The sequence below is a fragment of the Myxine glutinosa genome, chromosome 5 (assembly GCF_964187855.1).
Source record: "Myxine glutinosa chromosome 5, kmMyxGlut1.1, whole genome shotgun sequence".
In the NCBI taxonomy this organism is placed as follows: Eukaryota; Metazoa; Chordata; class Myxini; order Myxiniformes; family Myxinidae; genus Myxine; species Myxine glutinosa.
Genome location: NC_136265.1, coordinates 160,771,516 through 160,798,996, shown reverse-complemented (window position 1 = coordinate 160,798,996; position 27,481 = coordinate 160,771,516). Strand labels below are relative to the sequence as shown.

The following is a 27,481-nucleotide window of genomic DNA, read 5'->3' as shown; positions in this document are numbered from 1 at the left end:
GATCGCTTCGCGCAGGAGCTGCGCTACTTATTGGCAGACTGCGTGCAGGACGTCCGGACTCACGAGCAAGTGCAGGACGATTTGCTCCGAGATTCATTCATATCCGGAATTAGTTCTGGAGTCTTGCGGCTCCGTCTCTTGGAGGTCGCGGAGCTGACATTTACAGAAGCACTACGGCTGGCACGCGTATACACAGATGCTCGAGAACAAATGACCGCATATGATCACCCACGAGTCGTGGCGGGGACCTCGCAACTCGCGCGACCCGAGAGGGCTACCGTCGAGGATACGGAGGAGGACCTGACCCCCACGACGGCCGAGTCTCTGGGTGCTCCGGAAGCGGACTCCGCATCCGGCCTCACTGCGGCCGCCGCTGCCAGGCCACGGCCTGCCCGGTATGCAAAATGTTATTTTTGTGGCAATCGGCAGCATCCCCGCTCTGAATGCCCGGCCCGAGAGAGAGGCGACATGTCACCTCTGCTCCACCAAAGGCCATTTTGCAAAAGTCTGCAGAAAGGCCGCTCGGGGCACGCATTCCCGAGCGACCTTGAATGGGCTCATCGCGGAGCCAACGGATCGAGCACCGGACGGGGCGCCTTGCACAGCTTTGATGAGCCGCTCTCCTCCTCGCGGGCCTCTGGCTTCTCGCCCGACCTTGGTGAGATACGCCGGGCCGCCGAAACAAATGGCGCGAACGCGACCGGTCACAGAGCATCCAACCTTGACTGGCTTTCAAACGCCTACTTCAAACAAGCGACATGCACCTACTTTGGAAATGCCTCTCGAAGTGCGGCAAACGCAGCACGTGACTCGAGCGCCATCTGATGACAGCTTTTGCGAATTACATGCTCCCCCTCTGGCATGTCAATCTGCAGATGGCAGAAATCTTTCTCATGTGGCTCGAGCGCCATCTGACGGCAGCTTTTATGGATTACATGCACCCGCTGTGGCATATGACTCTGCAGATGGCAGAGATCTTTCTCCCGTGGCTCGAGCGCCATCTGGCGGCTGCTCTCACGACCACCGCACACCCACTCTGGCAAATGAAACTACCGATGAGCCAACTGACTTCAATGCTCCTGCTGAGGCCCGAAGGATTGCAGCCGGCGTGGGATCCACCCGCGAGGCGCGATCTTCTCGCCCGGCCGGAACTATACCTGCCGGGTCTGCCGGCCTAGCGCAGGCCTTCATTCCGCTCACAGTCGCGGGCGTTTTTGCGCAAGCTTTGATTGATACGGGATCCACGGATAGTTTTATTGATCAGCGACTCGTGCATCAACATGGGTGGCCGGTTCTCGGGACAACCCGCCGGATCTTCATGGCATCTCAGGGACTTCGGTTGAGCACAAAAGGGGCATGTCGATTGAAACTTGTGATAAATGGACGCACGTTCCCGGACGTGTATCTCATGGTATTACCGGCCTTATGCGCTGACGTTCTGTTAGGACTTGATTTCCTTAAGCGGCATGGTCGTTTGGAAATAGACTTCGGAGGGCCGGACACGCTCGCTGTGTGTGCCCTCGCTCAAATGGACATGGAGCCACTCTCACTGTTCCCCAACCTGACCACTGATTGTACCCCTGTAGCCATCAAATCGCGGCGCTACTCTCGCGCGGACGCGCAATTCATTGCGGAAGAAACGGCCCTGCTCTTGAAGGACGGTATCATAGAACACAGTAGGTCACCGTGGCGGGCCCAAGTCTTAGTGGTGCGGAGTGAGGCCCACCGCAGGCGAATGGTAATCGACTATTCGCAAACGATTAATCGTTTTACACAGCTGGATGCCTACCCATTACCGGGGATGGACGCCCTGGTACGCCAGGTGGCCCTGTATTCCGTTTATAGCACTCTCGATCTACGTAGTGCGTATCATCAAGTCCCCATCTCTAGGGCTGATCGCGTCTTTACAGCCTTTGAATCGGGTCAGCGGTTGTACCAGTTCACGAGACTTCCCTTTGGGGTAACGAACGGCGTCGCTTGTTTTCAGAGAGCTATGGATGACCTCGTTGCGAAGGAGCATTTGACCGATGTCTTTGTCTATCTGGACAATCTTACGGTTTGTGGGTATGACCAGGCGCATCACGACGCTAATCTAAAACGCTTCCTCGAGGTCGCGCGGAAATATCGCTTAACCATGAATGCGGCGAAGTGTCAATACTCTCTACGCACGGTAGACCTTTTGGGGTACACCGTGACCCATGGCTCCGTCTCTCCGGATAAGGAGCGTCTGCGCCCTTTGCTCGATATGGCTCCGCCTAGCGATCGGGCTTCGCTGAAACGCGCTCTAGGGCTGTTCGCCCACTACTCAAAGTGGGTGCAAAATTTCTCCGCTAAGCTCCGCCCCCTCGTGGCCTGCGACACTTTCCCCATGGGCCCGGCCGCCCTGGCGGCCTTCGAGGGCCTTAAAGTCGACATTGCTGGCGCCGCTGTCACAACGATTGACGAGAGTGCCTCTTTCGTTTTGGAGAGTGATGCCTCGGATCATGCGATAGCGGCGACTCTCTCCCAAGGAGGCTGCCCTGTGGCTTTCTTCTCGCGGACTCTCACCTCTGCCGAGCGGAGGCATTCGTCTGTCGAAAAGGAAGCGTACGCGATCGTCGAATCAATTCGGCGATGGCGTTCGTATCTGCTTGGGCGGAGTTTCCAAATCATCACGGACCAACAGAGTGTTGCGTTTATGTACGACACCTTACATGCTCAGCGCATTAAGAATGAGAAAATCACCCGTTGGCGTATCGAACTCGCCGACTTCTGCTACACCATCAAATACCGCCCGGGGAAGGATAACCTGGTCGCTGACGCCTTATCGAGGCCGGCCACTTGTGCGGGGGTCGTATCTTTGGAGGGGCTGCGCACTTTGCACAGCACTATGTGTCATCCCGGGGTAACGCGCTTCGCACATTTTGTGCGCGCGGGCAATCTGCCGTACTCGATGGAGGACATCCGCCGCATCTGCCGTGATTGCGCGATCTGTGCGGAACTCAAACCGCGTTTTTATAGCCCCCCTCTGGGGACACTCGTTAGGGCTACTAGACCGTGGGAGCGCTTGGCGATGGACTTCAAAGGGCCGCTGCCAATGTCGAGCAACTCTCGCTATCTGCTCACTATCGTCGATGAGTATTCCCGATTCCCCTTTGCTTACACGTGCGGGGATATGTCGGCTGCCACGGTTATTCGGTGCCTGCAGAATTTGTTTTCTATGTTCGGGTATCCGGCCTACGTGCATACCGATCGGGGTGCGGTGTTCCTGTCCCAGGAAGTGAGGGGCTACTTGCTCCAACATAATGTCGCTTCGAGCTACACCACCCCGTACCGGCCCCAAGCAAATGGACAGATCGAACGCTTTAATGGGATTATATGGCGGGCCGTAATGCTAAGCCTTCGGACCCTCGGCCGAGGCCTCGATAAATGGGCGTGGTCGCTGCCTGCCGCTCTAAACTCGATCCGGGCTCTCCTATGTACTGCCACCAACCAGACTCCTCACAAACGACTGTTCCACCACCCTAGAAGCTCCGGCAGTATCCAGTCTTTACCCAGCTGGCTCGCTGAACCGGGGCCCGCCTATCTCAAACGAGCGGTTCGCACTAGCAAGTACGACCCCCTTGTTGACAAGGTGCAGGTCCTCCAGGCTAATCCCGAGCATGCCCGCGTGTTAACGGCGGATGGCCGCGAGTCTACTGTCTCCGTACGCCATCTCGCCCCTTGTGGGGACGACGACAGGGATATCGACGAACCCGTCTACGAGTCTATGGACTCTATCGAAGCTTCCCCTATGGAACTACCGCTGTTACTCCCGTCGTCCCCCGCCCCTGTGCCCGAAGGCGCAGGGGCGCCCCCTCCGACTCCAACCTCCGGCGGCTATTCCGACGCGGGGGACTCCGGGCTAGGGGACGCCGTGCCCGGTAGTTTCCGAACACGAACTGGCAGGGAGGTTCGCCGCCCCGACCGCTACGGGTGGACCGACTGACGTGGATTGACGTAACCCTTTGGTTTATTGCTGATGCTTGCTTGCAAACTGCCGAGCGGTAGTATAGTTTTAACGACGGGGAGAATGTAGTGAAATTATACCAAGGTGAACCCAGGGGTGCTCGCCACGGAAGGGGCCGTCTATAAGACCCGGGACAACCGGGGCGTGCGGACACTTCGGCGGGACTCACTGTGACATTATCCAGTAGTTGAATGGTATGTACGCCCCAAATGCTGCGCTGATGATGCGCTGCGCTAACCATTGTTATATTGAAACTTCCATTGCTGTTCTTGAAATGCTCTGATTTAATGCCTATTGCTGCATGTATTGTTACAGGATGTATTACCGATCTAAATGATATTAAAGCCTACCCAGAGGTCAAGTCGTGTCTGCGCTTGATTTTCACGACAGTTTCTGTTAAGCAGATCAAGTCTCGATTGTCAGAAGCAACCTGAATGGAGAGATCAATCAGGTTTGAGCGAAGGCCCCGGATGTTTGAGGTCCATATCGTTCATGAGGAGAGAGGGGGAGCATCGGGTGCAGGAGAGGGGAGGGGTGGGTTAGGAGCAGATGAAGGATGGGCAGGGGAGGTAGGAAGAGCAGTTAATAGTGTGTCAGAGATTACAGAAGAGTTACAAGAAAGGGAAGGATGAGGACGAAAGGTTTGATGGTGATGGGATGAGGCACAGTGAGGGGTTCTTTGAGGGGTGGCAGAGGAAAGTAGAAGTTTGGGGGAGGTGGAGGTATGAGATAGAAGGGAGACGAAGTGGGGAGGAGGCAGCTTTGAGAAGGGGGTGGGAGGGGGGAGAATTGGAGAGGGATGGTAGGGGGGTGATTTGAAGGGGAGGGGTTGGGGGGGAGTTTTGAAGGGGAGGGGTTAGGGGGGAGTTTAGGAGGGGAGGGGCAAGGGGGGAGTTTAGAAGGGGAGGGGCAAGGGTGAGATTTGGAGGGGAGGGGCAAGGGGGGAGTTTAGAAAGTGGATGATTAATGAAAGATGAACATTTATAACAAATTGGGTTTATTGTGATTTTCAAGTTAGCGATCCGTTTAAGAACGATGGAGGAGGGGTGGAATAAATGTGAATTTAGAGCATGTAGTGATTTAGAATTATAAGAGATTGAATATTTTTTTGAAGTAGAATGAGTTTGAGAGGAAATTGAAAAGAGCCTTTTAAATAGGAAGAAAAACAGCATGTTGTAATATACCACTGAATATAACACTGCAGGGGAAAGTTTAAACATATTTAAACAGAACCGTGAAGAACAGTCTGATATTCACAAAAAAAAACAACGGGGGGAGGGAGCCTAGAGGGACAACCACGAGTCACGTGAACAGGGCAAAAGATGTCAGCAAAAATAACAGGGCAAAAGATGTCAGCAAAAAGAACAGGGAAAAACAGATCTGGGGAATGGCATGAAAATGGGGGTGAAATGGGGGTGAAACACGTGGTCGAAGAATGAACGAACGAAAAGAACAAAGAAGGAAATGTTTTTGTTCTTTTTTAGTTAAGATTTTAAACAAGGAAGTATGGGGTGAAAAGACTGGGAAAAAACTGAGAGAACGAGAGTAGCAGGACCACAATCGACCGCTGAGAGAAAACAAAGCCTCCAGGTAGGAAGCTTAAAGAACAACAACAAGGCCGCAATATATCGCGGCACGAAATACTCGACCACTCTATACAGGTATGAAAGATTAACACCGATAAATCTTCCAAGGGACGCACGATAGGTACACACACGTAAGATAAATACAGTTTCGACAAAAATACAATTGTGAACAATTACTTAACTTTGAGCGTGTGTGAAGGTCGGGACAGCTTCGAAAAACCGTGACTTCCCCCGCACGATCTCGCGAGATCTCCCAAAATCCAAAATCTCACAAGATCTTCAACCTAAATTGCTTATAAAATGCAATATGACAAACACGACAAATACATTTGTGCAAAATAATTGTTTGTATTATGATTAGTGTAAATCATAACACAGCAGCTCAGGTACAGTCATTGTCCTTCACTAAAACAAGCCCGTTCCTCTATAACGATGCATGGTGAGGCGAGCACAGCTAGCCGAGCCAAGCTAATATATATATTGTGACCAGGTCTGTGTTTTTTTTTTTGCATGAATTAATTTTTGCATGAGTGTGTGTTTTTGTATGTTGAGTGGTGTATGTTGTAAGGGTAGGTGGTTGGTTGGTTGGTGTTGTGTGTGTGTGTATGTGTGTATGTGTGTGTATGGGTGTGTATGTGTGTGTATGAATGATCTGATGTGTTTTGTTGGTGAGTGGTGAAGGGTATAAAGGTGGGTGTTTGAGTGTTCCACTGTGTTTGTTTGGTGCTGTGGATTCTGGATGCGGAGGTGTTGTTGTTGTTGTTGTTGTTGTAGTCTGCATTCGCACTGGCTGGGGGTGGGAGTATGTACGCATCCAGGTGTAGTTGCTGCATGCAGATGTGTATGTGCCCCTGCTGGCCCACGTTAGCTGACCGTATCAAGGTTGAAGGGCCGAAATGGGATGATGCTGAGGACCTCGACTGAGGACCCAGTCAGTGCGGCACACTTGTGACCAGGTGTGTTTTGAACTTATATATATATATATATATATGTATATATATATATATATATATATATATATATATATATATATATATATATATATATATACATATATATATATATATACATATATATATATACACAGACTTGGCATTTAATATGGAATTTTTTTTTTGTGGGGGTGAACTTACTTTTCAAGATGTCTTAGATCCAAAAGTTCATTGGAATTATGTTGAAATTATTCTAGATTTTGTTAATGTGACCTTTAAAAGAAACAAAAACCACATTTGACATTTCGAAACAAATAAATTGATCCTTGAAAGTGATGTAAACTGATATCGAACTCAATTCATGGACAGTACTGAGTTAAACTTCTGTACGTTTTCCAGAAGTAACTCTTTATTTTGCACATTAGCCAAATTTTTTTTTCACAAAAACAAAAGTTAAATTACGACTGGGATTACGGACAGTAAAATTACGGACAGATTACAGTTGAGTACTTCGTGTAACCCCCAAGAGCATTCAGGAGAGCACGTACACGTTGAGGCATGCTGTTCACGAGAGTTGCCAAGGTTTGGACAGGAATCGCTTGCCATGCAGTGACAATAGCCTGCTGCAATTCACGCACAGAGGTCGGCTGCTGGTCCAAGTGGTCGATTTGACGCGTTAATTCTGCCCACAAGTTCTCTATCGGATTCATATCTGGGGACATGGCAGGCCATTCCATATGCTCTACACCACGGTCAGCAAGAAAGTGTTGGATCATGCGAGCACGATGAGGCCATGCATTGTCATCTTGGAAGACAAAGTTTCCTCGAAAAGCTGCACGAGCAAATGGAAGCAATGTTTCTTCTAGAATGGCCCTGTACTTGAACTGGTTCAGGTTTCCATTCAGAACAACCAGGTCAGTTTTGCCCCCTGCATGAAAAGCAGCCCAAACGGTCACCCCACCACCTCCAGCTTGGACTCTTGGCACTATACAATCTTTGTTGTAGGCTTCATGCACTTGTCTGCGCACTCTGACGCGGCTATCTTGACGATAGACCAGAAATCTAGACTCATCACTGAAGATCACGTGATTCCAGTGTCCTGGCTGCCATTGACGGTGCTCTCTGGCCCACTGCAATCGGCGCTGGCGGTGTTGTCTAGTCAGGCCTGGCTTTCTCAGGGGACGCCTGGCACGATAGCCTGCTTGAACCAGTCGTTGGTTGACTAGCCTTCTGGATACAGGCACATTTGTCAGTTGCTGCCACTCAGCCCTAAGCCGATTAGCTGACTTGGTACGGCCATTGCGGACTAACCGGTGCAGCTGGCGATCATCCCTCCTTGTGGTTCTGCGGGGACATCCTGGCCTCAGTATTGGAGTAGGGACACCCCTCTGAGCATTTCATTTCAGGATCTTTGACACCTGACCTTGAGTGATGCCATACTGCCGAGCAATAGCACGCTGTTTCATGCCGTAATTTTGTAAAGCCACCACTCCATGACAAACAGCATTGTCGAGTTGACGGACCATCTCCAGAGGAAGCGGCAATAACTTTTGGAAACGTGCAGCAGTTGTTTTCCACTAATACAGAACGCAACAACCCTTGTATACCCGACTGTGAAGCCAATCATCAAATGCACCTGTCCGTACATTTTGCCACGCCACTTGTGATATAATCCTGTTGTTGACTTCTTGCTGCGACAGACAATCAGTAACATGGTTCTTTTAACAAATAAATCACCAAAGTGTAAAAGAAATTCACCAGATTGATATACTGAGTTAAGAAAGTAAACCTAAGTCAAGAAAAAAAAAATATTCCATATTAAATGCCAAGTCTGTGTGTATATATATATATATATATATATATATATATATATATATATATATATACTGTATATATACATATATATATATATATATATATATATATATATAGATATTGTTGCGGATCCAGGGGTCGGCGCTCCCCTTACCAAGGGGGGGTTAATCCCCTTGTCTTTTACACTGGCCGATTTCCCCCAGTCCTGGAAATTACACGCTCCTTTGCGGGGTGAGATTGGCCAGGGTGATTGGTCAATGGGTTCCCAGATACCTTTGCCAATCCCTCCGCAAAGCAGGGATATAATTCCCTGCTCGGACCCGGACAAGATGGAAATTGCCGAGCGGTTTTAGCAATCCGAGGTCCGAGCCGTTAGCGGTTGACTAACCTGATTCAGAGCGGTTGGCCAAATCGTGCCACGTATATCAATAGGGGAAAACACTAAAGCGATCGGATGAGAAGAAATCAGATGGGTGAAGGAAGAACAAATATGATTTGTTATATAGGAATGATTAAAGAGGAAACGAAAGGGCAAGAATATACAACAAGAGGAAATAAAAGGACATAGGGCAAGCTTAGACACTCTTAATTAACACGCCCAGGACAGAACAAACACACTTACACGAAAGGATGGGATGGCAGGTATGGTAGGAGGCGAAGGGTCCAGGTAGCTGGTAGGCGTCGAGGTTCGGGCAGGTGGTTCAGCGTTGAGGTTCGGCTCCAGGGTCATGCTCCACTCCACGCGTTGGGTTCGAGGTGAAACCGGGCAAGCAGCGCGGCCAACATTGTCGCGGTAGCGGACCGACCCTCTCTCTCTCTCTCTCTCTCTCTCTCTCTCTCTCTCTTCGACTTGCCTCTGGTGGCTCGACCCTGTCACTCTCCTTCAGTCTGACTTCCAACTCCCAACCAACTGTCGAAGTAGTCCCACATGGCCGCTTATATTGGCCGATCGCGTATTAAGCCACCTGGTTTTTGGAAACGCCCATCGGTGAGCTTGCCTCGGCCCTGATTGGTCGCGAGCGCTCACCGGTCCGCCCCTTGATGGTGTGTTGAGGGGCCACGCCTTCGTTCCTGGCGCTTGGGTAACTCCTCCCCCTTCATCTCCAACTCTGCCACGTGGCTTATGGCATCTTTAGACGGGCGCTGCGGCTGGCAGAGACGTGCCATATAATTTTGAGAGAGTAAAGCCGCCAAATGAATAGGATGGGAATTTGAGAAGGGGGCTAGGTTATTTGATTAATGCAACGCAGAGTCAAACTATTGGGAACAGATCCTTACCTGAAACACATACTAATGAAATAACTAAAGAAGATTCTATTGTGTCCTACGTGTTGCTCGTGGCCTATCTAGGGTGCTCTCGTTTAACATTAGAAAATGGGGATATTTACAGGGGATTATTTATAAGGGATTATTACAAATATTTAAAAAGTGGAGGGTTCCCAAAACCGCAACAATATATATATATATATATATATATATATATATATATATATATATACATATATATATATATATATATATATATATATATGTATGTATATATATATATATATATGTATGTATTGTTACATATTTATGTGAATGTATGTGAATTACCATTCAGGTCTTTGCTTATCCGTGTGTAGTATATTAAGTTGTTGTGTAGTTGTTGTGGTTGGAGGGTCAGGAGCCCTTCTGAGGGAGTGGCCGGAAACGGAAGTGACCGGAAACGGAAGAGAAAAAGACACGAGGAAAAAAGGATGAGTATTATTCTTCCTCGCCCCGCACCGACAAAAGGTGGGATCGACCTTGCGCTGCGTGGAAAAGCGGCGTTCCGATCCGAAGCCTGTCTGGCGAGAGGAATTACCGGGACGTGTACCTGCCCGGTGGAGACGGCAAGTTGACGTGGGGCCGTGCATCGACCCCGCGTCTGGCCTCGTTCGCGGCACCGTCCAAACAGACGCGTGCGGGTCGCACGTTGGGGCCTAACGCGCCTTGCAAGCGGCGTGGGGTTTGGCTTGCTTTACCGTATCCGCTTCGCGTGGCCACGAGGGGCTGCAGCCACGGTGCCTGGTACGATACCTGCCCGGTGGAAACACGTCCACCCGGGGTTCGTTCAACCGCCCGAGTGCGGTGACGGCGACCATCATCTTGGTCAGGAGGGGCCCATAGACATTGTGCGGGACCGAGACCAAAAGGGTGTCGTGAGTACTCACCGGGACACACGTATATAAGATGGCCATCTTACTCATAGGAAAGTGCTTGTGAATTGGGAATTGTTGATGGTTGTATATGGTTGATTGCTCGGGGAAAATCTCCGTGGTTGTGTCATTGCAATTGTATGGTCATTCCCATTGAAATATATCCTTGAACGTCAGTTGTCTCTTGGGTGAAATTCATATGGATTGCGTGGCGAAAGCGCATATATAATACAGCTTTCTGGCGAAGTTCCTCTCACGGTCCGGGGGTCACCGAGACCAGGTATTCACCGAGGGGACCACGTAACAGAATTGGGGGCTCGTCCAAATTACGATTTGCGGTTTCGCAATTGGGTCTACGTCCGGGATTTAAAATTGTATAAAATAATAAAATAATAATTTTTATTAATTAAAATTTATTAATTAATTATTAATTGGTAAATTTTTTTTTTGAGAAATTGGGGTAAAGTCTTGGGTGAAGGTTAACAGGTGTTAACGATAGGCACCATGGCGTTTGTGGCACAGAACTTTGGGGTAACACCGAGTGAGGCCCAGTTCCGAGCGTTGCTAAAGTCGGACCTCTTGAAATTGGCCAAACATTTTAACTTGGAGGTCCGAACTAATTTGAGGAAGGCAGAGTTGCAGGCCACGGTGATACAATCTATGGTGGGATTAGGAACATGGGACGAGTTAGCCTGGGAGTGGCTACCCGAAGAACCAGAAGACGTTGAGCTCCGGAAACTGGAGTTGCAATTACGGAGCCAGGAACGGATCAAAGAAGAAGAAAGGAAAGCAGAAGCGAGGAGAGAAGAGAAACAAGCAGAGGAAAGGAGAGTGGAACGAGAACTCCAGGAAAGGTTGAAAACAGAGGAAAGGAAAGCAGAAGCAGAGGAGAGGAGAGCTGCAAGGGAACTCGAAGCAGAGGAGAGAAAAGCGGAAAGGGAATTAAAGGAACGTGACATGGAGCTTCAGCATGAAATCAAATTCAAGGAGCTGGAGTTAATGAGAGAACGGGGAGAGGCACCACCCTTGCTGACGGGGTCGACACCTAACCAGAAAACCTGGGATGTGGGCAGACATGTGAGGCTGGTTCCACCGTTCAGTGAAAAAGAAGTCGCGAAATTTTTTCCACACTTTGAGAAAGTGGCTCGACAATTAAACTGGCCGGAGGAGGCCTGGACCATACTCGTGCAAAGTGTGCTGGTGGGGAAAGCTCAGGAAATTTATTCGGCGCTACCAATGGACCAATGTGCAGACTATGAGGTACTGAAGAAGCACATCCTCAAAGCCTATGAGTTGGTTCCGGAAGCTTACAGGCAAAAATTCAGGAATGCCAGGAAGAGGGAGAGTGAGACCCATGTGGAGTTTGCCAGAGTGAAAGAAAACATGTTTGATCGGTGGTGTGAGTCAAAAGGAGTCGGGAAAGACTTCGAAACATTGCGGGAATTGATCCTGGTGGAGGAATTCCAGCAGTGTGTCCACGAGGACATCAAAGTGTACCTGCAGGAAAAGAAAGTACCGAAGTTGTGGGACGCAGCCACCATGGCAGATGATTATGCCTTAACCCACCGAATAGGGGTCCACAAACCTAACTCCTCGCCTAGACTTCAGCAGGGGAGTTATGGAACACCCGGTGCGGAGAACGACCTTACATGGCGGCGGCCTCGAGATGATTATGGGGACAACTATGATACCCCAACGGTTAGAAATCCGAGGGCTACGGGCCCAAGACAAACTTATTTTTCGGGGGGCTCAAGGCCGACCCCGTGGTTCTCCCCCGGGCCTACTTGTGCTTTTTGCCATAAAACTGGACACTTGATGTCCCAATGTTACCTCCGAAAAAGGGAGAACCCGGAACGGAATCAGTCTAGTGCGACTCCGAATGCACTGGCAAGTGTGAGAAATCATTCTTGGAGAGCAGAGCTGGGGGAAGATTCCCCTGTCAAAGGTACGGCGTCCCGGGAGAACCTTGTTCAGGAGGGCTACAAACATTTCATTTCAGAGGGGTTCGTGTCGCTGGATGGCGACCCGAGTAACCAGAAGCCAGTTAGGGTATTGAGGGACACAGGAGCACACCAATCGTTGATGCTGGAGGGCATTTTGCCATTGTCGGAGAAGACGGCAACTGGGGTTAGTGTGCTTTTACAGGGGGTCGGGGGCTATGTTAAAGCTCCGCTTCATGTCATCCAGTTGAGTTCTGAGTTGGTATCCGGGCCGGTCACCGTAGGCTTACAAGCCACCCTTCCTGTGGAGGGAATCTCTTTTATTATCGGGAATGATTTGGCCGGGGGGCGAGTTTCGGGTAATCCAATAATGGTGGACAAGCCCAGTAAGGAAAATAACACCACTCGGTTAGAGATGGAGATTCCGGGTATCTTTCCATCCTGTGCAGTGACTCGGGCTATGGGTAGAAAGCACGCGGAAGAGAAGGAGGAAGAAAGAGAGGGGGAGTTGGAACCCTTAGAGGTACGGGAAGACAACTCGAAAAAGGGAAATAACCAGGGGAGGGATTCCCAGGAATTTCGAGAAATGGTAGCGTCTGGAACGCAAGGGGACGTGGAGTGTCCGTCGGAGACCGCGGAGAACGAAGTGGAGCAAACCGCGCTGGTCCGAAGGAGACTAGTGGAAGAACAACACGAAGACTCGGAGATCCAGAGGTTAATTGAGAAAGCCGTTACGGAAGAAGAGGCTACGAAGATACCTGTGGGGTATTTCATGAAGGGGGAAACCCTAATGAGGAAATGGAGGCCCCCGGAGGTGCCCGCAGACGATGAGTGGAAAGTTCACTATCAGATTGTGGTGCCACCGCTGTACCGGAAGGAGATCTTGAGTTTGGCACATGAGACCCCTTGGGCCGGGCACCTGGGAGTGAACAAGACCTGTGACAGGATATTGGTACATTTTTTCTGGCCGGGACTGCGACGGGATGTGGCGGAGTTCTGCAAGTCCTGCCATTCTTGTCAGCTGGTGGGAAAGCCGAATCAAAAAATCCCCCCCGCCCCGTTAAAGCCAATTCCAGCTTTTGAAGAGCCATTCAGCCGAGTCATTGTGGACTGTGTGGGCCCTTTTCCCAAAACCAAAGCTGGACATCAATACTTACTGACCATCATGTGTGCGTCCACCAGGTTCCCCGAGGCAGTGCCTCTGAGGAAAATAACGGCGGCAGTTATTGCAAAGGCCTTGATTAAATTTTTCACTTGGGTTGGCCTACCTAGGATCATTCAATCGGATCAGGGGACCAATTTCATGTCCACACTGTTCCAGCAAGTGGTACACCTGTTGGGGGTGGAACAAGTAAGATCCAGCGCCTACCATCCCGAGAGCCAAGGGGCCCTGGAAAGGTTTCACCAGACTTTAAAGAATATGATCCGAACGTATTGTTTTGAATGTGCCAAGGATTGGGATGAAGGGATACCCCTATTGTTGTTTGCGGCGAGGGAGTCCGTGCAGGATTCCTTGGGATTCAGCCCGTTTGAACTGGTGTTTGGACACGCAGTGCGGGGACCGTTGAAATTGGTGAAAGAACAGTGGTTACTACAGGAGTCCCGGACACCGATGGTGGAGTATGTGGCCACAGTAAAAAACCGATTGGCAAAGGCGTGTGAGGTGGCACGACGGAACTTGAGAAGGGCCCAGGGGAAAATGAAGGAGAGACATGACAAGACCTCGCAGATAAGGAATTTCAGTCCTCAGGACCGGGTGTTAGTATTGCTGCCCGTTCCAGGTCAGCCCCTCCAGGCTAGATATTTCGGTCCTTATGCAGTGGAGGAGAGGGTGAATGAGACAGACTACGTGGTGACCACTCCCGACCGACGAAAAAAGCGACAGTTGTGTCATGTCAACCGACTGAAGAAATATCATGAGAGGGAACCGGTGGAAGACGTAGTTCCTGTCTCACCGGTCGTACCGGTGACAATGGACGGAAACGCCGGTGTGAAGTTTGATAACTTGGATGACCAGGCCTGCCCCAAATTGACGAACACCGAAGTGTTGAATCATTTGGATGAGAAGTTAGGTCATTTAACAAGGGAACAGCAAGGACAACTGTCCAGCCTAATGTTCGAATTTAAACATTTGTTCACAGATGTACCTGGTCGTACGGACTTAGTATATCATGATATCGAGGTGGGGGAGGCCACTCCAGTGAAACAACACCCCTATCGGATGAACCCGGTGAAGATGGAGTACCTTCGGAAGGAGATGCAATATATGTTGGACAATGACATCATCGAACCAAGCAACAGTGAATGGAGCTCCCCATGTGTGTTGGTTTCGAAACCCGATGGCAGCTTCCGGTGTTGTACGGATTTAAAACGGGTGAATGCAGTGACCAAGACCGACTCCTATCCGCTCCCGAGGATTGACGACTGTATTGATCGAATAGGCCCAGCTAAATTTGTTACCAAATTTGACTTGCTGAAAGGGTATTGGCAGATCCCTCTTACCGATAGAGCCAAAGAAATCTCAGCTTTGGTCACTCCGAATGGGTTATATCAGTACAAGGTCCTCCCTTTTGGGTTGAAGAACGGGCCGGCGACATTTCAACGACTGATTAATAGGCTCATTGCAGACCTGGAGGGGGTGGAGGCATATCTGGATGATGTAATCATCCACACCATGACCATGGAAGACCATATTAAGCAAATCCATGCATTTTTTCAGACGATGTCCGAGGCAGGTCTGACCATCAACTTAGCCAAGAGTGAATTTGTAAGAGCACAGGTAGTGTTCCTCGGCCATGTAGTAGGGCAGGGTCAAGTACAACCAGTGACCGCCAAGGTAGAAGCTATCGATCGCTTCCAAGTCCCAAAGGGGAAGAAAGAGCTGATGAGATTCTTAGGTATGGCGGGGTGGTACCGGCGGTTCTGTAAGAATTTTTCGGATGTGGTAGCCCCTTTAACGAGTTTGTTGAGAAAGGAGACCCCATTCGTTTGGGATGGCAAATGTCAGGCGGCCTTTGCCCATGTCAAAGCGATACTAATGAGCTCTCCGGTCCTAACCGCTCCGGACTTTCAGGCACCTTTCAAGTTGGCCGTAGATGCAAGCGATGTGGGGGCTGGAGCGGTCTTGTTACAGGAAGATGAGGATGGGGTGGACCACCCCGTGTGCTACTACTCCAAAAAGTTCAATAAACATCAGGCAAATTATGCCACCGTGGAGAAAGAGACCCTGGCTCTCCTGCTAGGGCTTCAACATTATGAGGTGTATTTAGGAATCACGTCCTTTCCCATAAAGGTCTTTACGGATCACAACCCCTTAACCTTCATTCAAAGAATGAAAAATAAAAATCAGAGGTTGATGAGATGGAGTTTGGCTTTGCAGGGGTTCAACTTGGAAATTGAACATGTACGGGGCCGGGACAATGTCGTGGCGGACGCTTTGTCCAGATTGAGTTAATCTGGGGGGGGGGGGGGGGGGGGGTTGAGTTATCTGGTTTGTTTCTCCAAATTGGCCGGCAAAGAAAGTTTTCGCTGGGTTCAAACTTTCTTTCTTGAAGGGGGGGAGTGTTACATATTTATGTGAATGTATGTGAATTACCATTCAGGTCTTTGCTTATCCGTGTGTAGTATATTAAGTTGTTGTGTAGTTGTTGTGGTTGGAGGGTCAGGAGCCCTTCTGAGGGAGTGGCCGGAAACGGAAGTGACCGGAAACAGAAGAGAAAAAGACACGAGGAAAAAAGGACGAGTATTATTCTTCCTCGCCCCGCACCGACAAAAGGTGGGATCGACCTTGCGCTGCGTGGAAAAGCGGCGTTCCGATCCGAAGCCTGTCTGGCGAGAGGAATTACCGGGACGTGTACCTGCCCGGTGGAGACGGCAAGTTGACGTGGGGCCGTGCATCGACCCCGCGTCTGGCCTCGTTCGCGGCACCGTCCAAACAGACGCGTGCGGGTCGCACGTTGGGGCCTAACGCGCCTTGCAAGCGGCGTGGGGTTTGGCTTGCTTTACCGTATCCGCTTCGCGTGGCCACGAGGGGCTGCAGCCACGGTGCCTGGTACGATACCTGCCTGGTGGAAACACGTCCACCCGGGGTTCGTTCAACCGCCCGAGTGCGGTGACGGCGACCATCATCTTGGTCAGGAGGGGCCCAGAGACATTGTGCGGGACCGAGACCAAAAGGGTGTCGTGAGTACTCACCGGGACACACGTATATAAGATGGCCATCTTACTCATAGGAAAGTGCTTGTGAATTGGGAATTGTTGATGGTTGTATATGGTTGATTGCTCGGGGAAAATCTCCGTGGTTGTGTCATTGCAATTGTATGGTCATTCCCATTGAAATATATCCTTGAACGTCAGTTGTCTCTTGGGTGAAATTCATATGGATTGCGTGGCGAAAGCGCATATATAATACAGCTTTCTGGCGAAGTTCCTCTCACGGTCCGGGGGTCACCGAGACCAGGTATTCACCGAGGGGACCACGTAACAGTGTATATATATATATATATATATATATATATATATATATATATATATATATATATATATATATACATATTATATATGTAAGTTTCCTCCTGTGCACTCCAAATTTTCAAACTATCAATATCCGAGCTGCATCTCAGAGAGGCTGGGACTTTCGGAATTAAAGTTTGCATCAATAATGTCAGTGTAGAGCATGCAGGTTGACCTATTTTTGACCTTAACATAATTTTAAGGTCATGATCCAATTATAGACATTTTAACATTTTTACAAAAACTCAACCAAAGCTTGGCTGATCAGAACGAAATTGCCCTCACTAGATAGTCTAGACTCTAGAGTAAGGTTCATTTACCATAAACTTACATTTTATCATTCCGGGTTAAAGTTCAAAGTCGAATGACAGTCTCGTTGTTTTTTGAAGTTTTCTTTTTCAAGCAAAAACTCGATTTTTTTTGGTCTTCGCTCAATTTTGTTAATGCGGAATCTCAAAGTCCGCTTGGCCTTCCAAGATATTTTTTTCATCATAATAGTGGACCTGCACAGAAGTTGTACGTCTGATATTTGTTTTGTGTCCTTGACCTACTTTTTTCGGATCCTGACCTAATTAACAAAAAGAGCTTTTTGATCATAACTTCAATAATTCTCTCCAATTTTCATGATGTTAGGTTTTATGGATACATTGTAGATGGAGATACATTTTCTCTATTTACACACTATTCCTAAATGTTGAAGGTCAAAGTCACATGGTGGTCCGAAAAAAACATGGCCATCGTTGGATCATGGGCCAAGGATAAGTCGTGGGTAATCACAGATATCTAGTTTTTACATTCATCTCAGACTTTTATTGGAGCTTTTACCTCTTCACATGCAGGACAAAAACACTAGTCGACATCAATTACAAGGATATTATTGGACAAGGGACAAACATGTGATATATAGAATTTGAATCTGAGTCCCCTACAATTATGAGCAAGGGTTCAAGATGGGAACCCAGTTTTTAGTCGGATCATGATTTTGCATCTGCTGTATTGCCATTATGAGCCATGTGACACTACATGCTGCAAGTCCTGCAAGAACTGAATATAAATGTTTCCTTTTTTTTTTTTTTTACACATTTGAGGTACTGTACGTGTCTTGCTTCAGCACACTTGCATGAACACTATAAATCACCTGGATTTAATGCAATCTACTTTTAGTTAAATACTTTATTGTCTTCTCTCTCTCTCTCTCTCTCTCTCTCTCTCTCTCCCTCTCTCTCACATACACACACACACACACACACGCTCTCTCCCTCTGAATGATTTGCTAAGCAATAGAAATTTATGGCACAAATTATGGACAAAAGTTAGGACTGTTGAAATGCCATCTTTTGGAATTCACAGTATGAGTGATGCTTGCTATTAGACGGCTGAAATGTATTTATCCGTAGACTTTGACTTCGAAAATGCAAATGATTTGTGCATTTTTTTTCTTGAACCAAAATGTGATTATTGCTCTTCAACTTTGCCAAGTATATGTGGAATTAAGTTTAATTTTGCCAGTTATCTTGATTAGTACTGGCAGCTTAATGAGTGTTAAGTGCTGCAATTATAAGCATTCTTCATCAATCAATAATGTTCAAGAACTCTGCAATTAAATTGGCCAGAGAGGTGTTGTAATAAATGGGTGTGCAATGAAGCTAATTAAGCTTTCAATTTGACTTCATGGGATTAAAATTGATGAGTGGCTGTTTGGTAGGGTGGTTAAAGATGGTTCTTTATCCGATCCGCTGACTGGTGTGCGTTTGGTTCCCTTGGCTGCTCACTCCGCCAAACGGCATTCAGAAAACATGGTGAGTATACCAAATGCACCTCAGCAAAAGTTGGGCAAGGCCTTCATTCTACAATCGACTGAAATAGGCTCATACTTGTTTAGGTTCATAACTGGGTGGGTAAGGCCTTGTTGCATTGCCCTCCCCGGTGTGTGTTCATTTTCGAATTACAACTTGGCTGGGCAGGCAAATGCAAACCACCTAGTGTATTCTTTGCCTTGGCACTGCTTCACCAGAACTGACACACTGTGGAACAGTTCGGTATATGAGACGACGGGCAGGGTTGGGTTCCTCATTTTGATTCCCATTAATGGCAACCAAATAAAGTACAGTATTCCTAATCTATTCTGTTGTTGGGCCTGTTGTATTGTATACAGTATTCCCTGTTGGGCTCGCGGCTACGGTGCCGGCTTAGGATAAAACCAAGGATCCTGGGTTCGAATCCCGGTCGATCGCTGAATTAACGCCAGGGGGGTTGACTCAGCCTGTCATCCTTCCGAGGTCGGCTAATTGAGTACCAGTTCACTGGTAATTCCCTGTTTGTCGTTAAAGGCGGCAAAAAGGGTTGGCGTCAGGAAGGGCATCCGGCCGTAAAACATTGCTTCAAATAGGGGACCGAAAAACAACAACAACCACGGTTCCCGAAAAAGGCCAACCCCCGCTTTGCGGGGAAAAATGGCCTCTAAAGGTGGTTTTTTTATATACCTAATCTATTCGGAATTGCAGATCCAAAATAATGGGATCAATTGTTTGGAATATTTTTTTCTTTTTCTATTTTGGGAAAATAACCATCTTATTTCTTTTGTTTGCATTTGATAACCTCAAATCATGTTTTTTTTTTTGTTTGTTTTTTGTATACAAGATCTAGGCTCGTGAAAGAGTTAACATTAATCACGCAAAAAGTCAAACCAACACATAAAACATGTAATAAGGGGAGCGGTAGACAAAATGGGGAGAGAGGGGGAAGGACACAAACACAACATTTGAGAGCAGGGACATTAGTTATATCTTAACAAAATCAGTTGAACTGTAAAATAATAATCAACGTCCCCACTCTCCTCTTGTTAGAACTCCCCTTCCTGCCTTCCTCTGGAATAACTATCCGTGTGTGTGTGTGTGTGTGTGCGCGTGTGTGCGCGCGTGTGTGTGTGTGTGTGTGTGTGTGTGTGTGTGTGTGTGTGTGTGTGTGTGTGTGTGTGTGTGTATGCGCACACATGTTCACTGTAGCTTTAAGGTAAAAATAAAAAGGGTGATGAATTCTAGAGAGGAAACTAATGTAAAGAACCATGATTAATGTGAAAACGGTGATGAATTTTTTTTTTCCTTTTGTGTGTGTCCGCAGGTGTGTTGGTTCTGCTATCGTTGCAGTGCCTCACGCCCTGTTTCTATTACATACCTCGCGCTGCCCTTGCCTCCATCATCATTTGCGCCGTTGCCCCGGTGTTCGACATCTTTTTTATTCGAGACCTGTGGAGAGTTAAAAGTATGACCCACTGATCTTATGATGGTATTTTGGAAATGGATGAGTTTGCTTTCAGAGAAAAGAAGGATGCACTTTTACTGCAACAGATATTTTGGGATTGCGTTGGAATTTCTAAGAGTACTGAGGTTCATTTTCTAAATTCCTATAATACAATCGCTCAATCCTTGATAGAGTCTGTCATGCTTGAGGGTTTTACGCCATAGATGTTTGTATTTATAAAATATCATTTGATAGAATGGGAGGGCCCTAGAACAACAAGAACCACAACAACAATCTCATGATGAGCAGAATAAATGGCAACAGCAACAACCTTATAACTGTTGGGCCAGAAGCCTCACCCACCAGAATTCTGTCTCATCCGGCATGGCAAGCACTTTGTTCAAAGTCTGCTTTCGACTGAGCTGAATGGAAAATAAAAGATGGAAGTAAATTTAGATGACGTAATAAAAGTTTCGAATTGTAAGACTGTTAATTATGCCGCCAACGTTTTGTGATTATGAGATAAGAAACGGACAGGCACTGTCGTAATATTTATATCGTCTTCAAGAGAAGTAAAACCAAGATTACGGGGTATAACATGCCATCCGTTGATCACATTTGTGCAAAGGATGGAGGGGGGAATATAAAAATGAAACGATATTAGAAGGGAAAGGGAGACGTGGGTGTGATGAAAGTTTCCACCATTTTTATGTGCACCTCTCATTGTGCAATCTCATGCTGGAGTAGAAGGGTGCGAGTTCTTACCTGTCAGGTCAACCAATTGTTATCAAAACTATGCTTTGACGATGGTTAAACAATTGTTTTCAAGCTTGGACCTGATAAATTACCCACACATTTAATTCAATGATGCATCAAACGTCCAATGTCGACCGATCACGGAAACCAATAAAGGGTAATAGAGAGTAATCAAACCGATCCAAAAGTAATCGTAGCTATTTCCCTACTAACACAGCAAGCAAATCTTATTTCTACCGAACACAGCAAACAATAAGAAGTAATAAAGAGTAATAAACCCAATTCAAAAGTAATCGTAGCTATTTTTCTGCTAACACAGCAAGCAAATGTCAATACAGAATTGATTTTTTTTTCATTCGGGTAACAATTTATTTTGAAGTTGAGAACCGGCCACATGACATAACAAACAGACTTGGTACTGTATTTACCTGGTCATTGACAACGATGGACTCTCATTTCCTATAAAGGAGGCTGATCAAGGACTATGCTATTGTTAACTCAACTGGACTATGTACAGCTGAGTTTTTGTCGACACCCATTGTCCGTCATCTGTCTGTCTGTCTGTCTGTCGTCTGTAAACAATTCGACGTCTACGCTCGAAAAGTCACAAATGCATATATGAATGAATGATCGTTTTAAGGCCATTTTCCCCGCTAGAGCGGGCGTTAGCCTTGCGGGCCCCATGACAATCATGGTTCCCTGTTTGAGGCAATGTTTTTATGGCCGGATACCCTTCCTGACGCCAACCCTTGGTCACGCTCTTACGATGCGCAGGGATACGGTGTACCTATTCTAAACCGGGTTACACACCTTGATCATTCATCCCAGCAAGCTGGTACTCAATTTGCCGACCTCAGAAGGATGACAGGCCGAGTCAACCCCCCTGGCGTTAATTCAGCGATCGACCGGGATTCTAACCCAGGATCCTAGGATCCCAAACCGGCACCCTAACCGCTAAGCCAACACCAGGCTGTTGGTGAATGGTGTTGGCTGTTGGTGAACCAGGATCAACAAATATTGATAGAATTTGATGAAACTTGTTATGCAGCATCTTTAAGACATAAACTAGTTTGGGATTGCATTTGGGCGTTGCACGCCAAAAAATGGGCGCGGCAGGGCGGCCATATTGAAAAATCAATTTTTGTCATATATTTTTTATCACATATAAACTGTATCGTTTGTGGTTCTATTATGCATATTCTAACCATATTGATAGAGACCAGTTGAGTTCAGGTTCCCTGGAACCTCTCTAGTTGATTTAGACGTTTGAATATGGCATTGTGAATATTATTCAGTTAAATATTCACCTAGTTTCCTTTTGCCAGTACCAACCATTTTGAATTGCTGATCTATAGAGCATTGGTCAATGACGTGGTTCTTTAGGCATTCCTTACTTATTTTGCTATTTTATGCCATTTACCAGAGTCTGCAGCGTAATGGTTAGAGCGTCTGCTCTGAGTCTGGGAGGTCTGCAGTTCAAATCACAATCGAGTCGTACCAAAGACTTTAAACATGGTACTTGCTGCTTCCTTGTGTGATGCTGAGCATTTAAATAGGATAGAGCACGGACAAACAACCATGGGCTGGCAACCTCCAAACAACCATTGCACAGGCTAGATGGGCCGAATAGCCACCACCTGCATTGAAGTTCTTTGTAAAGGAACTTGTATTATTACTAAGAGGTAATTCTAAGTTTGTTTGTAAATATGGTGCATTGTGTACTCACTATATAACTCTCAACCAGTTAAAGGAATATTTGCAATTGACGTAAAATTGGTGGAATTTTTGACCCATGGCTATGAACGTCAGACATGCTCCCCTGCTCCCTTTCCCTTTTTCTTATTTCATCTTCTTTTTTTCTTTATTATAGACTTTCTTTCTTCCCCTTCCATTATTGGCATACACATATGCGAAAAGCAGTTGCCTTTCCTTAAGATTAATTTGAAAAGACAAATGAGATTTTGCATATTACAGTTAAGTCGAATTTGATTTAAAGAAACAAAGGGAAAAATTTGAGATTTTCAAGTCCGAGCTGCCTCCTACTGCTCAACCAATCGTGGCACATCCTCACTAGGCAGTCTGACAGGATGGTACAGAGATCGTGCACTTGCCTTTCAGCTGTCCTGGCTGTGTGTTTCCCGATTTCCTGACTGTAAACTGTCAAACTTGTGCTTTGCAGACAGGGTGTTACATCGGTGAGTCTGCCATCCGTAAGGTGGTTGGGCTGGGGACCCACCTCCCAGCATTCTTTGGTAGATTATAGACGTATCTTTTTCGGAACGGTCAAATCTGAACTAGATGGGATAACGGAATTAGATATGACATGAAAGATCCCACATTTTATTTCGTCACAAGATGTAGGCATCACAAAGCCGACACCCTGGCTAAATTGCTGCCCTAATGTGCTAGGGCACTGCATCAGCAGCGCAACTGCACCTCAGCAATGAAGCAACCAGCTGGGCAGATTATAATTGAATCCTGATGGAATATGCAGTTACGAGTGAGGACTCGCCAGAGAGTCGTTCTCCTTTCTTTCAAATATGCTAAACTTTGTGACATAAAGAGCACAATCTCTCCCATGTACAGAAAGTTGAAGTGTTAGTTCTGTAATACTTTAATGACGAGTCCTTTAATATGTTTTTTTTAAAATCCGTCCATACTTCTAAACAAATTGTACTGGCCAGATTGATTTTTCTGACTGTCATATGTACTCCTCTGCCCCCTCCCCCCTCTACCTTCCCCGTGTCATACCACAGAATTGAATATGCTACCCTTTATGCTGACCTTTGGCCTATGCTTTTATGAGATGCAGATCGGTATCCTGGCTGGTGTTGCCATGTCCCTCATAATTGCCCTTTACCCACTCACACGGCCTATTGTGCTGGTAAGTGAAGCCAACTGTCCAGTGGAGTTAGTGATGCAGGTCGCACACATTTTGCAACTTCACTAAACTGACTTGAGGCTCGACTTGGGACTTGGTGTCTGGGACTTGTGAATGACTTGAGCTTAATGACTTGCTGACAATGTTCGGAAAATAATTGTTAAATAAACATTTAATGAAAACAGTTTAAAACTACAACATCACTCAGGAGAGCGTATACCTCCGCCAGGCTGAACAGTTAAGGTTTTGTATCCCAATGATGGGCCGGATCAGCATCCGGACCTTAACTAAAATCCAATTGGCTTGTTCTTGTCACCTAACCAACTGATCCACCAGGTTTGGCCATAACCCCTCTACGTTTTGAGATATCGTGCTATATATAGTTTTTGGCCCTATCTCTCAATGATGAAGAATCACTTTCACATTAAAATAATTATCGTATCCGGATGCAGATCCATATCTTCATCAACATCGAATCAATTTGTCCTCGTCACACGCCTAACCTGTCCACCAAATTTCGTCTGAATCCATGCATAACCTTTTGAGATATCCTGCTCACAGACAGACAGCGGTGAAAACATAACCTCCATCCACAATAATTGGTCAAGGATTTTCAGTCGTGGGCATGTACGGTTTGATTAATGATGACATCTGCTGTGTACATGTGCAGCGCTCACAGACGTCAGGTCGTATACCGTTCCTTACTTTCCACGGCCTGTCTGAGTGTGGTGACTGCAAGCCCAACATTAACAAGACGTACCACCTTTTTACCTTGAACCAATTGGCCTTATTTACAAGGGAACTTGATTGTTGAATACATTTAGGGTTAGTTTCTTAATGTATAATGTATAGAAAAGTCAACTCCAATAACTACTGGAAAAGGGAATAACAAGAAGTACTCGAGTAAAACCTTATGTATAAAAATATTTTGTGACGACTGAAATATGTCAGTTGACTTTGATTATTTCGAATTCGTCAATAATTGTAAATGATGTCACAATTTATCTTTTTTTCATAGGAAGTCACAAAAATGTGTCTCAAAAGACAATAATTAAAGTTATTCATTTCATTTATTTTAATTTAAAGAAGTTATTCAATAATTGGAGTAAATTATTAAAATATCCTTACTCATTCCTTCCTTGCACGCATATGCTGACGGCTGATCATGAGACCTGCTTATAGGCTGCACAAGTGTGGTTTCAATCCATTCATTATGGCGACAAATGCTCCAAAGCGATCTTGTTCAGATTTTTAAAATTTTGAGAATTTGACAACAAAAAGAAGCTGTTTGCCTGAAAAGTAACAGAATTATGTAATGGTTCTTCGACGACGTCAAATTTCATTCATCACATGAAAACTCACCTGGAGAAGTAGGCTTATTTTACCATTCTTGTTAAAAAAAAAAAATAGTATATAAGATCGAGGCTCGTGAAAGAGCTAACATTAATCACACAAAAAGTCAAACCGACACATAAAACACAAAATAAGGGGAGCGGTAGACAAGATGGGGAAAGAGGGGGAAGGACACAAACACAATTAAAGTTAAAAAATTTAAATTCAAATTAAAGAAAATTAAAGGCTCTCCTCGACCTGCCTAGCTGAAGTGCTCTATCATGAAAGGGGTAACTAAGCCAATGGCCGGCTCCAGCTCAAAGAGCACGTGAACACACTCGTCCATAGCTGTAACTAAATTATTGCAAATTATATAGAAAGTATGAAGTTCAGAAATGATATTTTCACACATCTTTGCATAGGATAAGCTGTATAATTAAATTAAAAGAATAGCTAATATTTAAGAATTTTTAGAATTGAGACTTGTCTTCAAGGACTTGAGACTTATTTGAGACTTACTCTCAAAGACTTGAGACGACCCTAGGGACTTGATACTTGGCTCTAGTGACTTATTGACAAGTCTGCTGTGCAGTGATCAGCACATAAGCAATTTGTCTCAGAATAAGAGCTCCCTGGCTAACCCAGCTCACTATATTCCCAATGACCCACTCAGGTGCATTACACAGGACCTGTTGTAGTTCTGCAGCCCAGGGGTGCTCTGCTCTTTCTTGGTGCAGAGAGCTTTCAGGAGGTGTTGCAATCAAAAATCCTACAAGGTACAATCAGAGAATTCAATCAAAGCATGAAAATTACTTCGATGCAAAATGTGTTTGCTCCAGCTGTACATCATTGTTAAAAAATATCTGCAAATTGAATACTTTACTAACAACGATTGAAGCACAATTTATGACTGGTTAAGAAACAGTGTCCAGCAAACAATGCAATAATCGATGGCAGTGTGGTTTCTGTTTCTTTCCATTCCTGTTCTGCATGCATGGTGACAGTGGAGCCACAGTTGTCAGTTATCCTTGACTGCTCTTGGCTTTCAAGCCTCGATTATACTGCAGTGGTCGCTCTTCGTGAGCTGCAAGCTGCCCTACAGGCCCAGCGCCTGCGCCTGGCATTCGTCGCACTCCACGTAGGCATTCCCTGCACCATTAACCTCACTGTCATTCCTCTCCCACAACAGCATGATCAAGTTTGTGTCAATGTGCCTCACATCTCGAGTTGCTGTTTCTCTGCTTTGCTGTAAACTCATCTCGCATTCCTGCTGCGCTACAGGCTGATGTGCTGGAGGTCCTCCTTCGTGCCAATCTGCCTGAGTTGAAGCACTTTGAGAGCGTTGAGCAAGCTCTGAACTGGATGTTGGGTAAGCAACTCTCCTTTAGCCTTTTCATAATGTCACCAACAACAAAAGTCCCCCAAAAATTCTGGTTTGTTTAAGTAAATGTAATCTGTCTCACTGTTTATCTCTCTCGCTCAACCTTCAATAATTTCCTTCGAAATCTTAATGAAACACATAACGTCCACCGCAATAAAATGATTCTACGATTGGTCGACTTCCATTGCACCTTTCCCCAGGATCTCAAGACACTGAGTATCATCGTGAAATGCACAACGGGAATTAAATACACCATGGCCGGGATTAATTCCTCATCCAAGTGTTTTGGACCAGAATGAATCTCAAGTACGAGGTTCCTATGAACTTGGCTCTAGCACATGTTTTTAGGCTCAGAAAGAAACTTTAGATTTCTTTAGATTCTTAGAAACCTCTTCGTTTTTACTTGATTCAAGACACGACTTTGATGGTGAGCATTCCTCCTTCATGATTAGAAGCTGTACGTCATGGCTGTAGTCAAAACATGGTAGAGTGCTCGTGTCCTTGTGCGGACTAAAGAAAATGATAAAATGACCAGTACTGTGTTTGGAGAATCTCTTTTGTACTATGATAGCTTTATTGAATTTGTATCATGGTTTTGCTTCAGGTAGATGTTTAAATCCATATGGAGATTTGGTGTGAGTCAATGCAGATTAGTGGATTTTGAATCTTGTATCTTATTCTTCAACTGTACATTGGTGATATGTCGTTTTTAGTTTTACTCAATTCCAGCTGTTCCAGAACACTTACACAAAGTTCTTAACGTTCATTTTTAAACATAGCAGTTTAATCCATCACTATGCACTTTTTGTTACATTATGCTGTGCTTGATGAGTACACTAAACTTACTAGTAAAAAATCATAACTGCAACATACACTCTTCAAAATTCCATGTGTTACATGCTCTCAATTACTCTTCTTATTCTTCTCTTGTGCTTCTT

General features: G+C 46.2%; 1 protein-coding gene across 3 annotated transcripts in view; it reads left to right on the top strand.

Moving 5' to 3' along the window:
• Positions 1–27,430, top strand: part of SLC26A11 (solute carrier family 26 member 11) — a 90,714-nt gene extending 63,284 nt beyond the window's left edge. For 2 of the 3 annotated variants that reach the window (XM_068115832.2, XM_068115829.2), the window contains exons 12-17: positions 20,074–20,214; positions 23,706–23,833; positions 25,836–25,938; positions 26,167–26,300; positions 26,444–26,531; positions 26,744–27,430. In XM_068115832.2, the coding sequence (XP_067971933.2) occupies positions 20,074–20,214; positions 23,706–23,833; positions 25,836–25,938; positions 26,167–26,300; positions 26,444–26,531; positions 26,744–26,790 (641 nt within the window). In that variant the 3' untranslated portion in view covers positions 26,791–27,430. The remainder of the gene's footprint in view (positions 1–20,073; positions 20,215–23,705; positions 23,834–25,835; positions 25,939–26,166; positions 26,301–26,443; positions 26,532–26,743) is intronic. The other variant, XM_068115834.2, reaches the window with a different exon arrangement.
• Positions 27,431–27,481: the final 51 nt, after the last annotated feature.